The sequence below is a fragment of the Pygoscelis adeliae genome, unplaced genomic scaffold (genome assembly GCF_000699105.1).
Source record: "Pygoscelis adeliae isolate BGI_AS28 unplaced genomic scaffold, ASM69910v1 Scaffold89, whole genome shotgun sequence".
In the NCBI taxonomy this organism is placed as follows: Eukaryota; Metazoa; Chordata; class Aves; order Sphenisciformes; family Spheniscidae; genus Pygoscelis; species Pygoscelis adeliae.
In genome coordinates this window covers 159,069-176,092 of record NW_008825559.1, presented here as the reverse complement: position 1 = coordinate 176,092, position 17,024 = coordinate 159,069, and the positions used below count along the sequence as shown (strand labels likewise).

The window sequence follows — 17,024 nt, the reverse complement described above, 5'->3', positions numbered from 1 at the left end:
TCATCCCCCTGGTCGTCTTGGCTTAATAATCCATGGCATTCCGGACCAGGTCAATGCTCAAGTTCTCTTTGCTTTAATTGTTACCCATGGGTTTTCAACAGTTTTGGCATATGCATCCACTCCTGAGGTACCAGGTGCTTCTGCACTGTTTAACTGGCCAAACCTTCCCATAGAAGCTGTATCTCTCTACATTTTTATTGCCCTGTGCAGTATTGCACCGTCTCAGAACAGCTAAATCAGAATTTTTATTATAGATCAAAACTTCAGACTCTTTCTAGTTATTTTTCTTACATCTTTCAGTAGTTTATAATAGACATATCTAAGAATTTCAGCTGACTGGCCAGTGAGCTGCTCTTTTTTCCTGTGGTCTTTTCCATAGCACGGTTATTTATACCTGTCTGTAATTACTTATGCTCTAGACCCACAGCAATGCTAAACTATTTGCTCCTGTAATTCACCTTCACCCTTCCATTCTATTTCCTGTAATAGAAATTATTCTCACCTTTTAATAGAAATCGCCTCACCTTTTAAGATGCATTTGAGGTAGTAAGATATCTCCTTTACCTCATTCTCACACTCCTCTTTTGTTTGTTCTGAAGACTTATCTTTTAAATGGAGCAAGTCTGTGATTGTTCATGGGTAGAACAGGGAAGAAGCATTTATTTATTTAGCCTGCTTCTGATGGTGACTCTGCATGTCACACCTAATTTAATTTTCCAGTTCTCGAGATGTTAAGACTTAGAGGTACGTTGGGGATTTCTTCAGTTTAAGCTATAGAGGTACAGGAGGCAGCTCGCAGTTGGGGAAGCGTGAGGGAAGTTCTTCGGTGAGAGGTGATTCAGAGCAGAAGCCCATCGCGGTGGTCTGAATTTGCCTCTGCTGTGAAAAGCGCTCTCAGCTGACTCTAGGGCAAAGCGATCTCCTTCGGCAGGAATTAACCTTTGTGAATATAGCTTTTCTGCTTTCCCTGTCCGCTCATATGTATTCTCAGTGTTGTTGGACTGTCGTGGAGACTTCTGGGTCTGAGTGTATCCGAGGAGGGAGAAATCTGAAGAAGAAAAATGAACTTGTCAGATGGGACTGCTATGTTATCATCAACTTAAATTTGTGGTTAATCTTACCGAAATGACCTGCTCTGCACTCAAAATCCATGACCTGCCCAGAATGACGAGTTGGTTTAGTGGTTAAGAACCTGGGGGCGGGTTTTGGAAGCTCCAATGAAATTTGATGGTCGAGGTTTTCCTAAAGTTCACTTATTACTTTTCTTTTTTTTCTTCCCCCTCCCCCCTCTTTCCCCATCTCCACCAAGTCTTCCATCCCGTGGAATGTTCGTATTGCCGGTGTGAGAGCATGATGGGTTTCCGGTACCGATGCCAGCAGTGCCACAACTACCAGCTCTGTCAAAACTGTTTTTGGCGTGGCCATGCAAATGGTCCTCATAGCAACCAGCATCAGATGAAGGAGCATTCCTCTTGGGTAACTCACCTTTGTTTGTCATGCTGAAACAACCACCTCTGTACTAATTTATTCTGAAAATTAAAGTTTTTTATAGTAGAACTGCACAGTAGGACTTTTAAAGGTTTTCAAATAGCAAAAGCATATAAATAGGTGAACTGTACTGTTTTTATTACAAGTAACATTATTAATTTACAGATGATTGTTATTGTATTCAGTGCTCTTTAAAGCACACAAGGCAGCACAGTCCTTCTCAAGGCTTTAACACATTTTCTTCCCCTCTTCACGTCAGTCCTACTTTTCTTATATTTTCCTCTCTTTTAGCTTAAAAAGACTGAAAGGTTGCAATACCTTTCCTCCCCAGAAAGGTAAAGGGGTTAGCATGAATGCTGTGCTTAGAAAGGAACTTTATCCAAGTGGCATCTTTAAAGATAGTATTTCTTTAAGAGAAAAATTTAGTATTGTCATTGTCCTGACAATTGTAAATATATGCATTGAAAACTCTTAACTCAAAAGCCTTAAAGAAATTATATGAGAAATAACATTCAGTTGGATGACTATATGATAATCACATCTCAAGAAATAATAGGCAATTTTAGATATAAAAACCTATTTTATGCCAAAGGATTAAGCCCAACCTTTTACTTATTCAAAGAGAAGTTCAAATGATGATGGGATTATAATTAGTAATTACCTTCATGAGGAAGAGTCATTATAGTATTACTGTTTAATTTAGAAAATTGGGGCTTAATACCATTCAGTAGTTGGAAGGCGAAGATAGGAAAATTTGGAGTTAAATTATGTCCTTTTTTTAACTATGTGGGTAATAAACTTCTGGAATGTTTAATCTGAGCTACCAGTAGATTATTATCCCCTTAAGTATATATAAATGCAGTCTGCATTTTTTAATACAAAGACGTATCTAAATAGTAGCTCTAACTCTAATGTAGATATTTCCTTCTGAAGTCTCTGACCTGTGTTTGCAGCGAGTCAGGTTAGACGGACTGAGCCCCATTCTGGTACTAGGATCTGTGAATCTGTCATCCCGTCTTGTTTCAGTGTTAACTTTTGGGGCATTTGATTCTTACTAGGCTGTACAGAAGAAGTTGATTTTAAGATATAATGTGAATTGGAGGAGTGGGACGTTATACAAATGCAAAAGGAGGATATTCAGACTGTCACTCTTCTGGCAAATGAAACAGTGCAGGTTGTTGCATGATCTGAACTGCAGGACTGTCAGAACAACCCCTAGCTTTAGCGTGGACCAAACAGCACTCTCCCAAGCAGCTCCTGAGGTAAGGTTTAGGAAGCTCCGAAGGTAAGGTTTAGGAGTTGACACAGGCGAGGAGCCATGCCTGCTTAGACAACCTGGGTGCAGCCACCTCGCTTTGGAGATGAAGAATTCAGATTATCTGCCATCAGGACCAGGTAGTGGCTCTGGAACGGCTTCCTTCCGTACTCTTCATGCAGAAGAATAAGAGGGAATTGCACATACAGAAGCAACGCTAAACAAAGCACAGACTGGAAGCAGATTATTACTGGAAGCAGTACTGGGAAACAGAGTTTTTATGGAACAAAAGGGAGGAATGTATGAAAGAAAATAATGATCTTTGGCAACCTTGAAAGAGATTTTAATATCTTACTAATGAAAACATTGATACATAAAAACAACTGGTCCAGAAGTCTGTAGAAGGAATTTTAGTAGCAGCGAATTTGGCTGTCTTACACAGAAACAAGATGTAACTCATACTAGTAAGCAATTGCAGCAGTAGGTGAAATGGAAGGAACACTTTTAAAAGGTGTGCTTATGTAAATCTGTTATGTTTGTAGGAGGTGTGTATAGTACAACTATGGAGTTATGCCTGGACATGAGCCAAAAGAAAAAAAGGCATGAAGAGTGAAGGAGATATTTACATTTCTTGTTCAGCATAGTCAGAATCCAAATCAAAGAAAGAAATTAAGAGGCTAGAGGTTGTCTAAAGGTGAAGCAAAGACAAAAGATGGAAATCAAGGACAAAAATTGAGAAATCTGAGGGATTTCAGTAAACAGTAAGGCAGTCATAAGGAGCACTTATATTCCTGTAGTCTAAAGTAATATTTCTGGCTCTTGCTCTAGAAACTTATTTCTGAGCCTTTTTAACCATTTGCTCGTTTTTTTAAGCATCAAAGTGTTTTAAGTGGACTAAAAAATTCAGGGATATATAAAATACTACTACAGACTGAGTTGTCTCCTATAAACTGAGCATGGAAGAGGGATCTTTTGAGAGAGAGGTCTCTTACATTTTTTCTTTTACTCTTTTTTTAACTTTTGCAAGTCTTGCGTGTTAATTTTCTGAAAATTGAAAATTAGTCTTAATTTTAAAAAATATATCTTAGTTTGGGATTTGGACTATATTACTGCTAGGTAAATGACAGACAAGGAAATCTGTCAGTTGGTGAGGTCAGGGAATCTGAGTGTCTTTTTCACGTCAGTCCTCAGTAGGACACTTCTGCCTTCCCTAGCCGGGTGACTCGTACTGCTGGTAAAGGGGCAAAGCTGAACCTGATAAAAAGATGAAGAACATCCAGCAAAGGGAATGAATTTGAAGGTGTCTATTCTGGATCACTTATGTTTTCAAAAAAGATGCAGTTCAGTACAGAAAATTGCAAAGTTCTCAGGTGGGACTAAGCAGCCGCAAAGTTTCATGAAGGATACATGGCCAGGGAGCAGTGCCGCAGAGGACAGTTTGGGGAATGGCTTTAAACTAAAGGGGGGTAGATTTAGACTAGATAGAAGGAAGGCATTTTTTACGCTGAGGGTGGCGAGACACTGGCCCAGGTTGCCCAGAGAGGTGGTGGATGCCCCGTCCCTGGAAACATTCCAGGTCAGGTTGGACGGGGCTCTGAGCAACCTGCTCTAGTTGCAGATGTCCCTGCCCACGGCAGGGGGGTTGGACTAGGTGACCTTTAGAGGTCCCTTCCAACCCAAACTGTTCTATGATTCTATGAATATGGTTGCTTACGAACTGAACAGCATCAGCAATGTCAAACTGTTGTGAAAACACTATATTGGTATCTAGAAAGGAAGACGTGACTGCAAAATGCGCATCGCAACTCTTTCGTTCTGCTCAGCACTGGCGCAGCCTCAGCTGAAATAGCATGACCTACTTACGTGTTTACTCACCAACAATTTCTTGAGTGAAGACTCAAAGACTCCTGCTGTCCAGATCTGCAGAGATTAGCTGGTTCTCTGATACAGTAAAAAGAGAAATTTCTTTTTCCTGGGTTTTCAAGTCAGCCAGATCTAGTTCAGTCTTGGGTGGTATATTTTCAGAGCTTCAGAGCCCTAAGACCCGGAATAAGCATTAATAATAAATATTTTCATAAGGTTCTTTTTCCTGAAATTCTGAAGTGCCTTTGATAATTTTTTGATACTATAAATCACATAGTATCATGATTTTTTATAATTATGTAATATATATTATTATAAAATATATATGTGTGTAAGTTCAGGTAGAAACCTTTTTTTTTGAAAGGGAGGTATTGCTGTATGAACACACTGCTTGTTGGGGCCTGTTTGGAGGAAAAAAAACAACAACCTTCAAACACTTTCCAAATTTTCCCTTCTGGGCTATTTCAATTTTGGTTGTTATTAAATAGCTTTAAACACTGATTCATTTAGTTATGTATGCGCAGCAGAACTGAAAATCAAATTGTTCATTTTGAAAGCGTGTAGATTAGTCATTGTTCATTCTGTTTGTTTATTTTTTGTTTAGTCTGCTAAACTTAAGCAGTCTCTGTCATCCATAAATTCCAGGTAAAATGTTAAAATAGCCAAGTTACCCTAAGGCCTTGTACCCCAGGGTGTAAGTTTTGGTGGCTTATTATCAACCGTAGTTAAGTTAGAATGCTCTTCCTGCTATAAATAATGGAACGTTTGTTATTTATAACCACCCTTAACATGGTGGCTTCGGAATATGTATCAACAAACCAAACCAATGTTTAGTTGTTTCTATAGTGATAATATCCATGGCTTCCGTTGGGAAGTCATTATACTGGGTACTAATCGAATCTAAAACAGAAGACAGACCCTTTTATCTACCGAGTTAGTCTAGCAATACTGTAAGTAGCTGTTAATAAGATTTTGCTCTCAGAATTACCTCTCTTATTTCTGGTTCATTTCATTTCCCACTTAGACTACCTTAAAGTTATTAAAAATTTTTGAACATGTTTTTGTTCAGTCCCCCAGAAACAAGCCGAAAGGGAGCGCGGCGTTAGTGTGCTCTGCATCCCTGTCACGTTGCTGTCTGTGTGTGGACTTCCACCATCACATGGGCTCCTGTTTTCAAATGACGTGAAAAAACCTCCTTTTATAACTCAGCATTTTCCAGCAGAGGGCACGCTGCCCTCACGCACAGATACAGGCCTGGACATCTGGGGTGACTGCGTACCTTCTCTGCTGAGAGCTGGAGGCAGATATGGGTGCTTTAGCTTCCTTCTTGCAATACCATTTCTGTGTAGGTATTATACTCGCTTCACTTACCATATTGGCTTCTTTCTACTGAATCCACTTGGCTGCTTAGCACAATTCCTCTGCTGGGAGAAGAAGGAAAGTTCTCTGTGCACTGACTTTGAAAATTTTTTTGCTTGCTTACCCATTTTCAGTATAGAAGAAGGGTGGATATGCTGCCTTACTTTGTGTTTACACCCTGTGTAGTTTACAGTTACGATATTACAAGTAATACCAGTAAAATGAGGCAGATATTGGAGGGGGCGGGGGGAAGAGAGAGAGAGAAACAGATAACTTTAAAATCTCAATTTCCAAACAAGTGTTCTTGCCAACCAAGTTTCAGTTCAGTTTTTATTGCTTACAAATTTCTAAGCCCATTGTAACAAGTGTTTACTAGACCCTTTTGGTAGAGGTGGATGTGATTTATAAATAGACAATTAGAAAAAGGTAGAAAGACAACTTTTGGTAATGTAGTTTGTAGTTTCCAGCTTTTTAATTCCATGATGGAAGTATTATTTTTTCTTAACAGATGTAGCCTTTGATAGGAAGGCAGGTCAGCAGAGACGGGATCTATAAACTATTCTGAAAAGAAAAGGATCTGGCAATACACAATACAGATACAACGGGTTTTCAAACACATGGAACATCACAGTTGCATTTTACTGGTAATTTCTCTCGTCTTTTGCACATATAACACAGTTTTTCAGTGGTATCTGTCAAAAACATATTAGTTTTCCCAGCAGAAAGTGGTCAGTGCATTTGCATTTGATGCACATACCTCAGCCATGTTTGTTTGTGTAGATCTAGGCAACTCCAAAGGCAGCGCTTGTCCGGATGCAGGCGCAACTCAGCTTTGTCTAAACTTGGTTAAGAACGTACACGCTCGGCACTTGCCATGTTTTTGTGGGAGGTCCCTTCGTAGTATTTTCCTAATCTCCCGGGACAGCGAGCTGAATCCCCGCTGTCAGAAAGCAGCTGCAGAGCAGTGTTTCCAGTTGCGAGCAGTGTGCATGTCTGGCTGGTCGAGCAGAGCCAGAGCCCGCGCAGGGCAGCTACGTGCTGACATCTGCCTTCTGGGTCTCTGGGAAAAATTAGTTGAATAGTTGTTCCTAGTACTTAAAATGACTTTTATTTATAGACTAGTTGCACACTTATGCAGGCATCACTACATAAGTTATGTTTTGTTCATGCTTTATTTATAACTAAGTTGGATAGAAACATGATTGGTTATTAAATAAAAATGTAGAATCCAGGACAGTCCTTGACTGATGTATCAATGATACATTTACCGAAATAACCAAACCCTGAGTGTTTGGTTTGCGTTTGATTCTAACTGAGGATGAGTGCCACAGGGAGAGTGATTCAACGGTTAATAGGAAAGGTATTTTAACCTTACCTCCTGCCTATACAAGTGGAATGTCAGATCACCTGAAGAGAGTACAGTGCCGAGCAGGATCTCCTTCAACTTTTTATGTTACAAAAGAGAACAAACATTCCAGCCCCTCAGAAGTATTTATTTTACTTTTTTTTTTTTTTTTGAGCTTTCTCTGGAACCTGGAGAAGCCAGATGTGCTTGCTGGTAGGTAGACGCTGTTTTGGATCATGAAAACTGTGTTTGACTGCTGCTACTTATGAACTTACTTAGCACCGCTGAGGAATGCAGTTTTGCAGCTTACCACTGCAGAAAGCCTGCATACCAGCCAGTGCTGTGCCTGGAGAAAGACGACTTTTATAATATTCACCTGATCTGTTCAGACCTCAATTTCTTGTTCAGTTGAAAAATTTATTAAAATGTATCATCTAGAAAGCGGTGGTGGAAGTGGTGTTATAGAAACGGTTCTGGAATATCTGGATTCATACATAATTCAGTAGTCCACCTCTGACTCTGAACTTCATAGGTGTTTCAGAGGACAGGAAACCCAAAAATGTAAATCTCAAATAACCAGGTCAAAAGGAAGGGGATCCACTGGGATGTCTAGTAACCACATATGGAGTTGTAACTACGTAGAAGCTTCATTGATTCCCTAAGCCCTTACAGTAACTGGTGGCAAATGTTTCTGACAAGTTTAGTTATTCTGTGCACGATGAAAAAGAAGCAGAAACTGTTTCTTTTGAATATTTGTTGATAGACTTGGGAAAAAGGTAAGTATCCTCCACTGACAGATCTAGATATGTAAAAGGCTGAGGGAGTTTGCTGAAGAAGGAATCTCAGAAAGGCTATACAATTCAAAAAGATTTGTGCTGAAAAGCAGGAATTCTGCAAGAGAAGGCGCTGCAGTTGTTCCTTGCTAATGCACTCAAAACTGCAGAGCACTACTGGCATATTGCTGGAGCCAAACTGATACCTGCGTCTCATGAACCTGTTGGAATAAGGCGGAGAAGAAACCTTTCATGAATGCCTTGGCAATTAGATGATCAGTAAAAGGGGAAAGAAGACTGCTACATGACCTAACAGTTTGGAGGAAAACCAAAAACATGAATACCTGGGTCCAGGAAGGTTGCTGAAACGTTGTGTCCAGATAAAAAGCACGTATTACATTTATGTGCCTCACTTTTTGGATCGTCAACCATGCTTACCACCAGACTGATATAATGGCCACAGCGGTGCAAATCTCGCTGAGTCATGTACCGTGCCCATTTAGGAAGTAAAACAAAATGGATTGCCTGCTAGCTGTTCCCAGGAGAGTGTGTAGATGAAGCGGAAGGTAGAGCAGCGTGTTGTTGGCTGGTTTCTACAGTTACGCTTCTGTAGCAGAAGGAAATGTTAAGTGGTTGAAAGCCTTGGAAAATAAAGGCACACCAGACTCTTTTCCCATCTAAATCTGAAGATGAATAAGACCATAAATCGGACTCTAGGATGTGTGAAACATTTTTCAAAGTCTGAAATTCTTTATTACTTTTAACTACTTATTTGGAGTTGAAATTTATTAATACTGGGGATTTTGCAGCAGTACACCCAAGTTCCAAACTGACTGAGGTCCTGTTGTGATAGAAGTTAAAACATAGTTTGCCCCCAGCTGTTTACAGGTTAAAGTCAAGAAGAAACAAGATGTACAGCTGGGGAGGAAGATGATGGTAAAAATACAGTAGGGCTAGTGATGGGCAAGTGGGTGGTGTTATCTGGGGAGGTTCGCAGTGGCGATGTCAGTGATGGGAAAGGGGATTGTGTTACTTGTGGGTTTGTGGTGGTGGTGGATGAGAGGATTGTGTTGCTCTGGGGCTTTCTGTTTGTGTTTTCTGCTTTTTTGAAGGGGAGAGTGTCCCATCTTTGCAGAATGCAGAGGTGTTTACAGAGGATATCAAACAGGCAGGAGGTCAAGATTAGCAACAATGATAGAGAGGTGATTTTTTTATTAGAAATTTCTAAAGTGGAACTCAGCTAATTGAAAGAAAAAATAGCTATTTCTCAAGGAAACAAGATACCCGTAAGAGGTATACTCGCCTGTGAAGTAGCATGTTCAGTCAGCATGCTGTGCTCTTTTCACTGGGAAGCATTATCGAAAAGTTGGGATCAACGGAAATTATCTTCCCCTTATAATTTTCAGAAAGTGAAGCTGCAGTAGTGGCTCGATTATACAGCATTCTAGACAGCACTGCATTTGTTTGACAAAATAAATGGTGGGGTAGCACAACAGGATATAGTGTTTGTTACCACAATGGAAAAAACCCTTCAAAAGAGCCTAAAAATAATGCAAAGAGGAGGTCACAGAAAAGGCACACAGAGAATAGATGGTCTGTGCAGAAACCAAACGATGAACAGGGTAAAGAGTAAAGTAGGAAATATTCTAAAATGAGAAGTGATGAATAAATTGAGAGAGAAATAAATGTGTACATTTTCAACATGTAGAAGAATTTTTAGGAAAACTAGAATTTTACTTTTGGTATTATCACATCTGTGTGCATAATTTAAATTATACTGTGGACTTAGTTAGAAGTAACATAAAGGTTGGATTGTGTTTTTCATAGGATTTCAAAATAATTACAGGCTGATGATCATCTGTAGAACCTTTCGTAGTGAGAGTGCCATACCCTTCAACACTGTTTGCAAGGATCATCCATTGATTGCAATCTACCAGGTTTTCTCAACACGTTAAAAAAAAAAAATTGAAAAAAGAAACCCATCAGCTTACCATCAGTAAGTCTTTTCAGCACTTACTATTTAGTGAATTAGTAAGCTGAAGTGCTTCTGAACATGCTGTTTTACAGAGGTTCTTGTAGGAGGCTCACCTGAAGCAGTTAATTATCTTGACATCCTTCCTCCCGAAGCCCTTCTTGGTGAGAGGAGATAAGAATCTTACACCCCACGCAAGATTTGTGCAGCGGTACTTTGATAGGGCCAAGACCTTCTGTCTGCAAAAGCCGAAGATAATATATTGGGAAGATCAATGGCCCATTTCACCTGGTATCTGAAGGTTGTTAGATGGCTTGCTCTCCATGGCCTTCATGCATTCTGCTGCTTCACAGGTTGGATCTGTGGGCTGTTGAATAAAAATTCCAGAATCTGAAAGGAATTAGGCTGCAACATATTGAATAATTGGTTTAATTTGTGAAACAGTATGGTCTTAATATGGTAACCGGGCCAGAGTACACGTTGTAAAGCAGTGTTAGATGCTGATGGAGGCATGTGACTGAAATTTGACCGTAGCTACCACTTGAATCTTCTCTGACATGTACTCCAGGGAAGAATATGATCAAGAGTAATTCTTTTTTTCCCAAGACTACATTCATCACAAATTCAGAGGCAGCCTCCATTCATGGTTTTTAGAGTTCTCAGTTAGCATTGACTTTGAGTTACAAGGTAATTGAAGGAGGATAATAAATCTTCAGTTAAGAACAAGCTATCCTAATATATTCTCACAGGCATCCAGCTCATCCTTCTTTTGTAATTTAAAAGGAATTTTTCACTTTTTTCATTATTTTCCAATTGATATTAGTATTTTACTTTATACTTAAAATGCATCCCAGTCTACTACAAACCATGTAAATCCACAGAGGGAACAACTTCCTCACGCGTAGGTTCTCCGCTCAGAAAAGCCCTTATTGCCTGTTTTATAGTGCTAAAGCCAAGAGGCCCAGAGTTGAAGATTCTCACTGGTTTACTAATTACTAATTGTTTATTTCGTTGTTAGTAAATATTAGTAATTGTTAGTAATTGCTAGTTACTAATTTATATTAACTGTAACTATATGTGTAACTCCTGTCCTGGGTGGCCTTGCCTCCTATTTAAATCCGTGTTAATCTGAATTTTAATTTGAATGTGCCTTGAGAATGGGTCCTAATTCCGCTTTGGAATGTCTTACAGGAGTAGTAAAAAAATTACATAGGAGTAATTAGCCACTAGGTTACACATGCATGGACTCTTAGTGAGTTAGATCAGAAAAACAGAACTGCTAGGTTACTTCTGAGCTCTCACAAAAGCGTTATCTGGCCTCCCACATCACTGGCGTGAGTTCAGTGGATGTAATAACATTTTAAGACTTAATTTTCTAAGTCAACATTGGACTTAAAACACATTTTAAGCACATGACTCAGGCCAGCTATCCATTCTTGTGTGTTTGGCAACACTTGTCACCAGCCTTTCAGTCTTCCTTAGATGATCCCAGGATAGCCGCTCCTGTGAGATTAGTTAGCACAACCAAGTGAATTTTGTGAAAGAAAATAAAGAAACCGGTCGTTCATATCCGTCTTAACGCTGTGTTTCACCTTGGCTTTGCCCATAATGAACAAAAAATTTGAAAGTTGTCTTTCAAAGACAATTGCCTTTGCAAAGGACAGGGAGAGGGGGCATGGCGCCGACTTTCTACTGGTGCCAGTAGGTGGGAAATGAAAGCGGTGCTGGCGGTTGGTCGGTCTGTGCATGCAGGTTTACCTGCTCATGCACCAGGTCCTTTGTTCTTCCCCTGCCCTCCCCTTAAAATACAATGCCTGCGTTCAGACGATGTTGTGAGTAAGTATAAGAAATCCCTTAATTGGATATGACTGCCCCTTGATTTAATTCCTGATAGAAACACCAGACAATTGGTTTATTTCTTCATCTTATATACTTTTGTTAAACTGCTTTCATTTTTCAATATTATAGCACACAAAAAAACCCCACAAAACTTGTTCACCTATGTAGGGTCTGCACTGATTTCTCAGGTATGGTATAATGTAACTGGATATTTCTGAATATTCTACTACTATGCATTTTTTTACACTTCTCTGTTATCTGATTGCATGTGTTACCCTGCTCTTTATAATAGGCAATTCATTCTTGTCATTCTTTTCAAAAACAGAAATCACCTGCAAAGAAGCTGAGCCATGCAATTAGTAAATCCCTTGGTTGCGTACCAAGTAGAGAACCACCTCGTCCTGTATTTCCTGAGCAGCCAGAAAAGCCACTTGATCTTGCACATATAGTGTAAGTATCTATTTTAATCTATTTTTCACGTAATCGGTGATACAAAGCAAGGTATTTGTGGCTGTATTTGACTTTGGAATAGGCTAGCAGGAAGGAGCCCTTAGATTAGAATTATAAAGTCGCCGTGCTGTAACTGTTATAAGTGTTTCTCTGAAAAAGTTTGAAATTTGAAACATAATTGTTTTATTAACAAGAAAAGAGGTACAGAATATGTTTATGTGCAGTTAGACTAAGGCCTGACTGTATACGTTACTTGCATCTATTAGCATTTCAAAGTACTAATCAGTCTTACCTCCCGCACATCACCATATTGGGTCAGACTCTATTTTCTCATTTATCGTAGATTAAAATTATATAAACAAAACAATGTTAAATATACTTGCAAGTTAATATTAGCAGTAGCGGGGTTTAGCTTGTTGCTACTGCCTGGGAGCATTGGCTTTACATTCTTATTTCTCTCACTGAGAGGTTTGCTGTGTTTTTCTGCTCAATGGCATCATTGTTATCCTTTCATTCTGACCTTATTGTCTAACCGATGGAATGATTTTAATGGAATACCGTTGTACTGGTGTTGAACAGCCTTGAAATCAGTCTGCTTCCCCAGTTTGCCAGTTTTCACATCAGAAGTAAAACCTGAGACAAAAAAACCCCAAACAAATTCTGTTGCTGTATATGTATAATAAACTAAGCCTCCAAATAGATCTGTTTTAATGTCCTACAGAGCCTTGAGGAAAAGTTTCAGTCTTTTCATATATCTAAATTTAAGCACGTGCTATAGAGAAGGGTGAGGAGAGAGGAGCAAAGCAAAGGGATATAACTTATGTAAAATGAAGGACTCCCGTTTTCATGAGTATTGAGTAATTTGCAGTTCTGAGAGTAAGTGGAGTTGATGCTTTTCTGGTTTTCTTTTGATGTCATAAATACCAGATTCTTCTTGAACTGTTTTCTCTGTCACAATTTCTGAATGGAGAACCAAAGCATTCAAATCTGAATGTCTTATAACCTCTGACAGTTCAGTATTAGCATGCGCTGCTTTGGCCTTTCCTAATGCCGTATGATTTTGATTGACTGGCTCTTCTATACGCTCCTTTTAAGAGTTGTGGCAGTCATTAAGAAAAAGCTGGAGGCTAGCTTGTCAAAATATTCAAAAGGTGAGAATTGTAAGGTAAAACACTTGTGTGGCTTTCTTTTGTGAAAAGCATAGAAGATCCATAGCTTGACATGGAAGAGTAGTTGCAATGCTAGACTCCTTAACAACATAGTTCTGAGTTTACCAGAACTTAGCTGTGAGTGTTTTTTCCAGTTCTTGCATCACTGAATATTTACCAACTTTTATAATGCTTCCTTTAGTCCTGTGCAGTGAGTTGATCTGATTTAATGGAATATAATTGTTCCGATTTTCTCTGTGAAATTGCACTCAAATTAAAAAAAAAAAGTCTGTTTAGCTCTGAATTGAACAGTAGCATAAGTCTGTGTTCTCCTAAATGAATGGCTTATCAAACCCACAAGGACAAGGTTGTACATTGTCCACAGAATTAGCCCCGTGCCTTGGTGGGGATGTGTTGTGGAGCTTGTCACTTAGCTTTAAATCTGGATTTTCTGTAGTAAGGGTGCTGCTCAGCCTCATAGAAAACAATTTCATGTTTAAAATCTTACCAGATCACGAATCCATTCACATTTTTCTTTTTAGTTTTTTCTCTGTGCTGCTTCCATGTTGAAATGCACTAACGTCCACAAGAGAAAATTAGTAGTTTACAATGTAGTACTTCTATAAAAACTAAAAGAATATGTAACTGCACAAGTACAGTGTATGAAAATAATTACAGCAATGGTATTGTGACTGCCTGCGTGAAGGAAGGCTGCAGAAACCGATCCCAAAACTACGAGCCAAAGTCTTACTTCTGATTACCAAGTTTGATGAATCACTTCTTTCTTTTGCTAGGACTCATTAATTTGTTAACGGCTCAAACAAGTTTCTGTCCTCAGCTAGGCAAGGAATGGTAAAGGCAAAAGCGGGTGGCTTACTTTTGTGGTTTGTATTTTTAATACGTGACCCATTGAAGGTGCTGGTAGAGAAGTGCCTCCAAGCTTGCTTTTTGCTTCCAATTAGTAACAGACTGTACCTCGACTGACAAACACGGCATTGCCTTTTTCCTGAGCCCAGAGGCAGGAGTGTGCTGCAGCAGCTGCGGCGGGAGCCAGCTGGGGAGATGCGTGCTGTGAGAAGACGGGCAGGAGGGTGCTCAGGGCAGTCTGGGGAGCCTGGCAGGAGCGTGCGGCCCTGGGGACGTGCGGGTGGGGGTATAAGCACGACGCCTTCTGCAGTGACTGGGACTGCTGCCCAGACACTCTTGGCAGCAGCAAGACAACGCGGAGACATCTGCTCTGTGCTGCCAGCTTTACTTAAAAAAAAAAAAAAAAAAGCGTGCCCTAAGAAGCCAAAGTATTGGGAAATACTGCCTAATACTACGAGGACGACTGTGGGAACAACAGATAATGGTCTGGTGCAAAAATAAAGTAGGTAGGTGATTTATATCAAACACTAAATCACATGAAAATAAAATTAACATGGGACTAAAAAGACCTACTGGGTTTTTTATATAAGTGATATAAGACCTTTGGGGTTTTCTGTATAAGTGATACCACTGAAATTAAAAAAAAAAAAAAGAAAAAAAAAAGGCACACACAAAAAAAAACCCCACAGTTTTTCAGTGTGAAAAGTGACATAGCCAACGGAGATTCTTTGATAGAACTCAACTTATAAAGAGGAATTGCTCAGGGCCACAATGAGTCATTATTTAGGTGTCGGTGATCATGACTTGATTACATTTTCTTCATGTAAATGAGGTGCACATCAGCATCTAACAAATGCTTTAGAGGAGACTGTCTCGCAAAGCTAAAATCAACTTCAGCTGAGTAAATAATGTGAATGTAAAAATATTAATAACTAGGAATAGTTTAAGAATACTTGGCCAAATGTTCCAGGGAAAACAAGGCTTGGAAGGGAAGAAAAAACAGCTATACTTGTCAAGGGAAGGAGAAGAGACAAAAATTGGTAGCAAAGAATGTAAACTAATGGTTTAAAAGTTATTGGAGAACAGTTTTCAGGTTGTGGTTTGGCAGGGGGGCAGCGGTTGTGCAATATGCTGATGGTGAGATACTTACCTTCCAGAGATAATCCGAAAGGATGTTGAATTGCACCATCTACGTTTTCAGTCCAAACTGCATATTGAAAGAGTTTCTTAATTTGGATACTTGCTGCTGATTGTTGATGTGTCTTGGAGCACTGGAAAGTTCCCAGAGCACTGGAAGAAAATTCGTATGATCTCATTTCTTTTTTTGAGGCGGGGGCGGGGGGGGGAATGAAGTCAAACAGGGCAATCTCTGACATGTTGTGTTTACCAACATGACTTTGATGGTGAATAAAATAATTGAGCAGTAGATAAGCTATTTTGTTGACCAGTAAATAAAAAGGCAACTCATGCCAATCAAGCACAGGCTTTTGGCAATTTGGTGTAGTCAGACTCAGTTTGTATCTCTTTATGACATTAATTTTGATTAATAAAGTGATATTGTTGGCATAATGCATTTGTTATGAGCATTGAGTAATTTAGAAAACAATAATCAATACAGCACATATACAGCAGATTGGAAAAAAAATTGTTTTGCTCCTTGTCCTCAATATAACTGCAGAAAGAAGGATGCTGAGCAGGGTGTGTTTTCAAGCGGAGTCCTGCAGGGATCAAGCCTAGCTTCTGTGCTGTTAATGTTCGTTTTCATGACCAGGAGGAAAACGTATAAAATCACTACTGATAGGCTAGATAGGCAAATGAGAAAAACATTGGAGGAATGAAGATTAAAAGGACACTGTGCTGGGCAGAATGACTCCAAAAACAATTTTGGAGGTCACGGTATGCAATTGGCTGAATATGCATTTTCAGGGCGATTTTGTAACCAAGGATGCTAACAGGATCTGAGGGTGCAAAGAGGAGAGTTTACCCTTTGTGCTTGGTGGTGGCAGGATCCTTGTCAGAAACGCTCTAGTTACAGCACCCACAATCAAGACAAATGTTGAAAGACCAAAGGGTTTGAGAAGGTCAATGAAAATGATTAAAGGACTGGAAATAGATACAGGAAGATGCATAGCTTTGCATCCGAAGACTCAAGTAATGTAAGTATAACACACAGAGGTTAAGGAATGGTTTGATATTTCTAAAAATACCTATCCTAGAGAAATTAAATATAATCCCAGGGAGCTTTAGCAGATAGGCTTAACAAAAGACACAGTCCAGAAGTTGAAGCTAGACAAATTCAGAATAAAAATAAGAAATACGTCTTTAACAGTGACTGAATGTAAGTAATTGTTAGAATAGATTACCAAAATCGAAAGTGGTGGTGGAATTTCCACCACTGAAACTTTAAAACCACGAGGAGAGTATTTTTAAATCAAATAAGAATTCCAGTCAGCCTTATGTTCTGTGTTTGACAGAAGCTCAATTATTAGTGTTTCCTTATAGCTTTATGAGATATGAAAAATGCATACAAAAGTTTTAATGTAGTCTCAGAGTCAGGAGTTTTACAGAATCCACTGCTAGAGCACCATACATGTGCTCCATAGGGCAATTATGGATTTGCTTTACTTACATTTCCAAAAATAAGTGAGTGTTTTTGAAACTACTT

The 17,024-nt window shown here is 39.3% G+C and overlaps 1 protein-coding gene across 1 annotated transcript in view; it reads left to right on the top strand.

The window, feature by feature from the left end:
- Positions 1–17,024, top strand: part of DTNB (dystrobrevin, beta) — a 198,699-nt gene that overhangs the window by 41,478 nt on the left and 140,197 nt on the right. The window contains exons 7-8 of the mRNA XM_009332341.1: positions 1,310–1,476; positions 12,220–12,344. Coding sequence (XP_009330616.1) covers positions 1,310–1,476; positions 12,220–12,344 — 292 coding nt within the window. The remainder of the gene's footprint in view (positions 1–1,309; positions 1,477–12,219; positions 12,345–17,024) is intronic.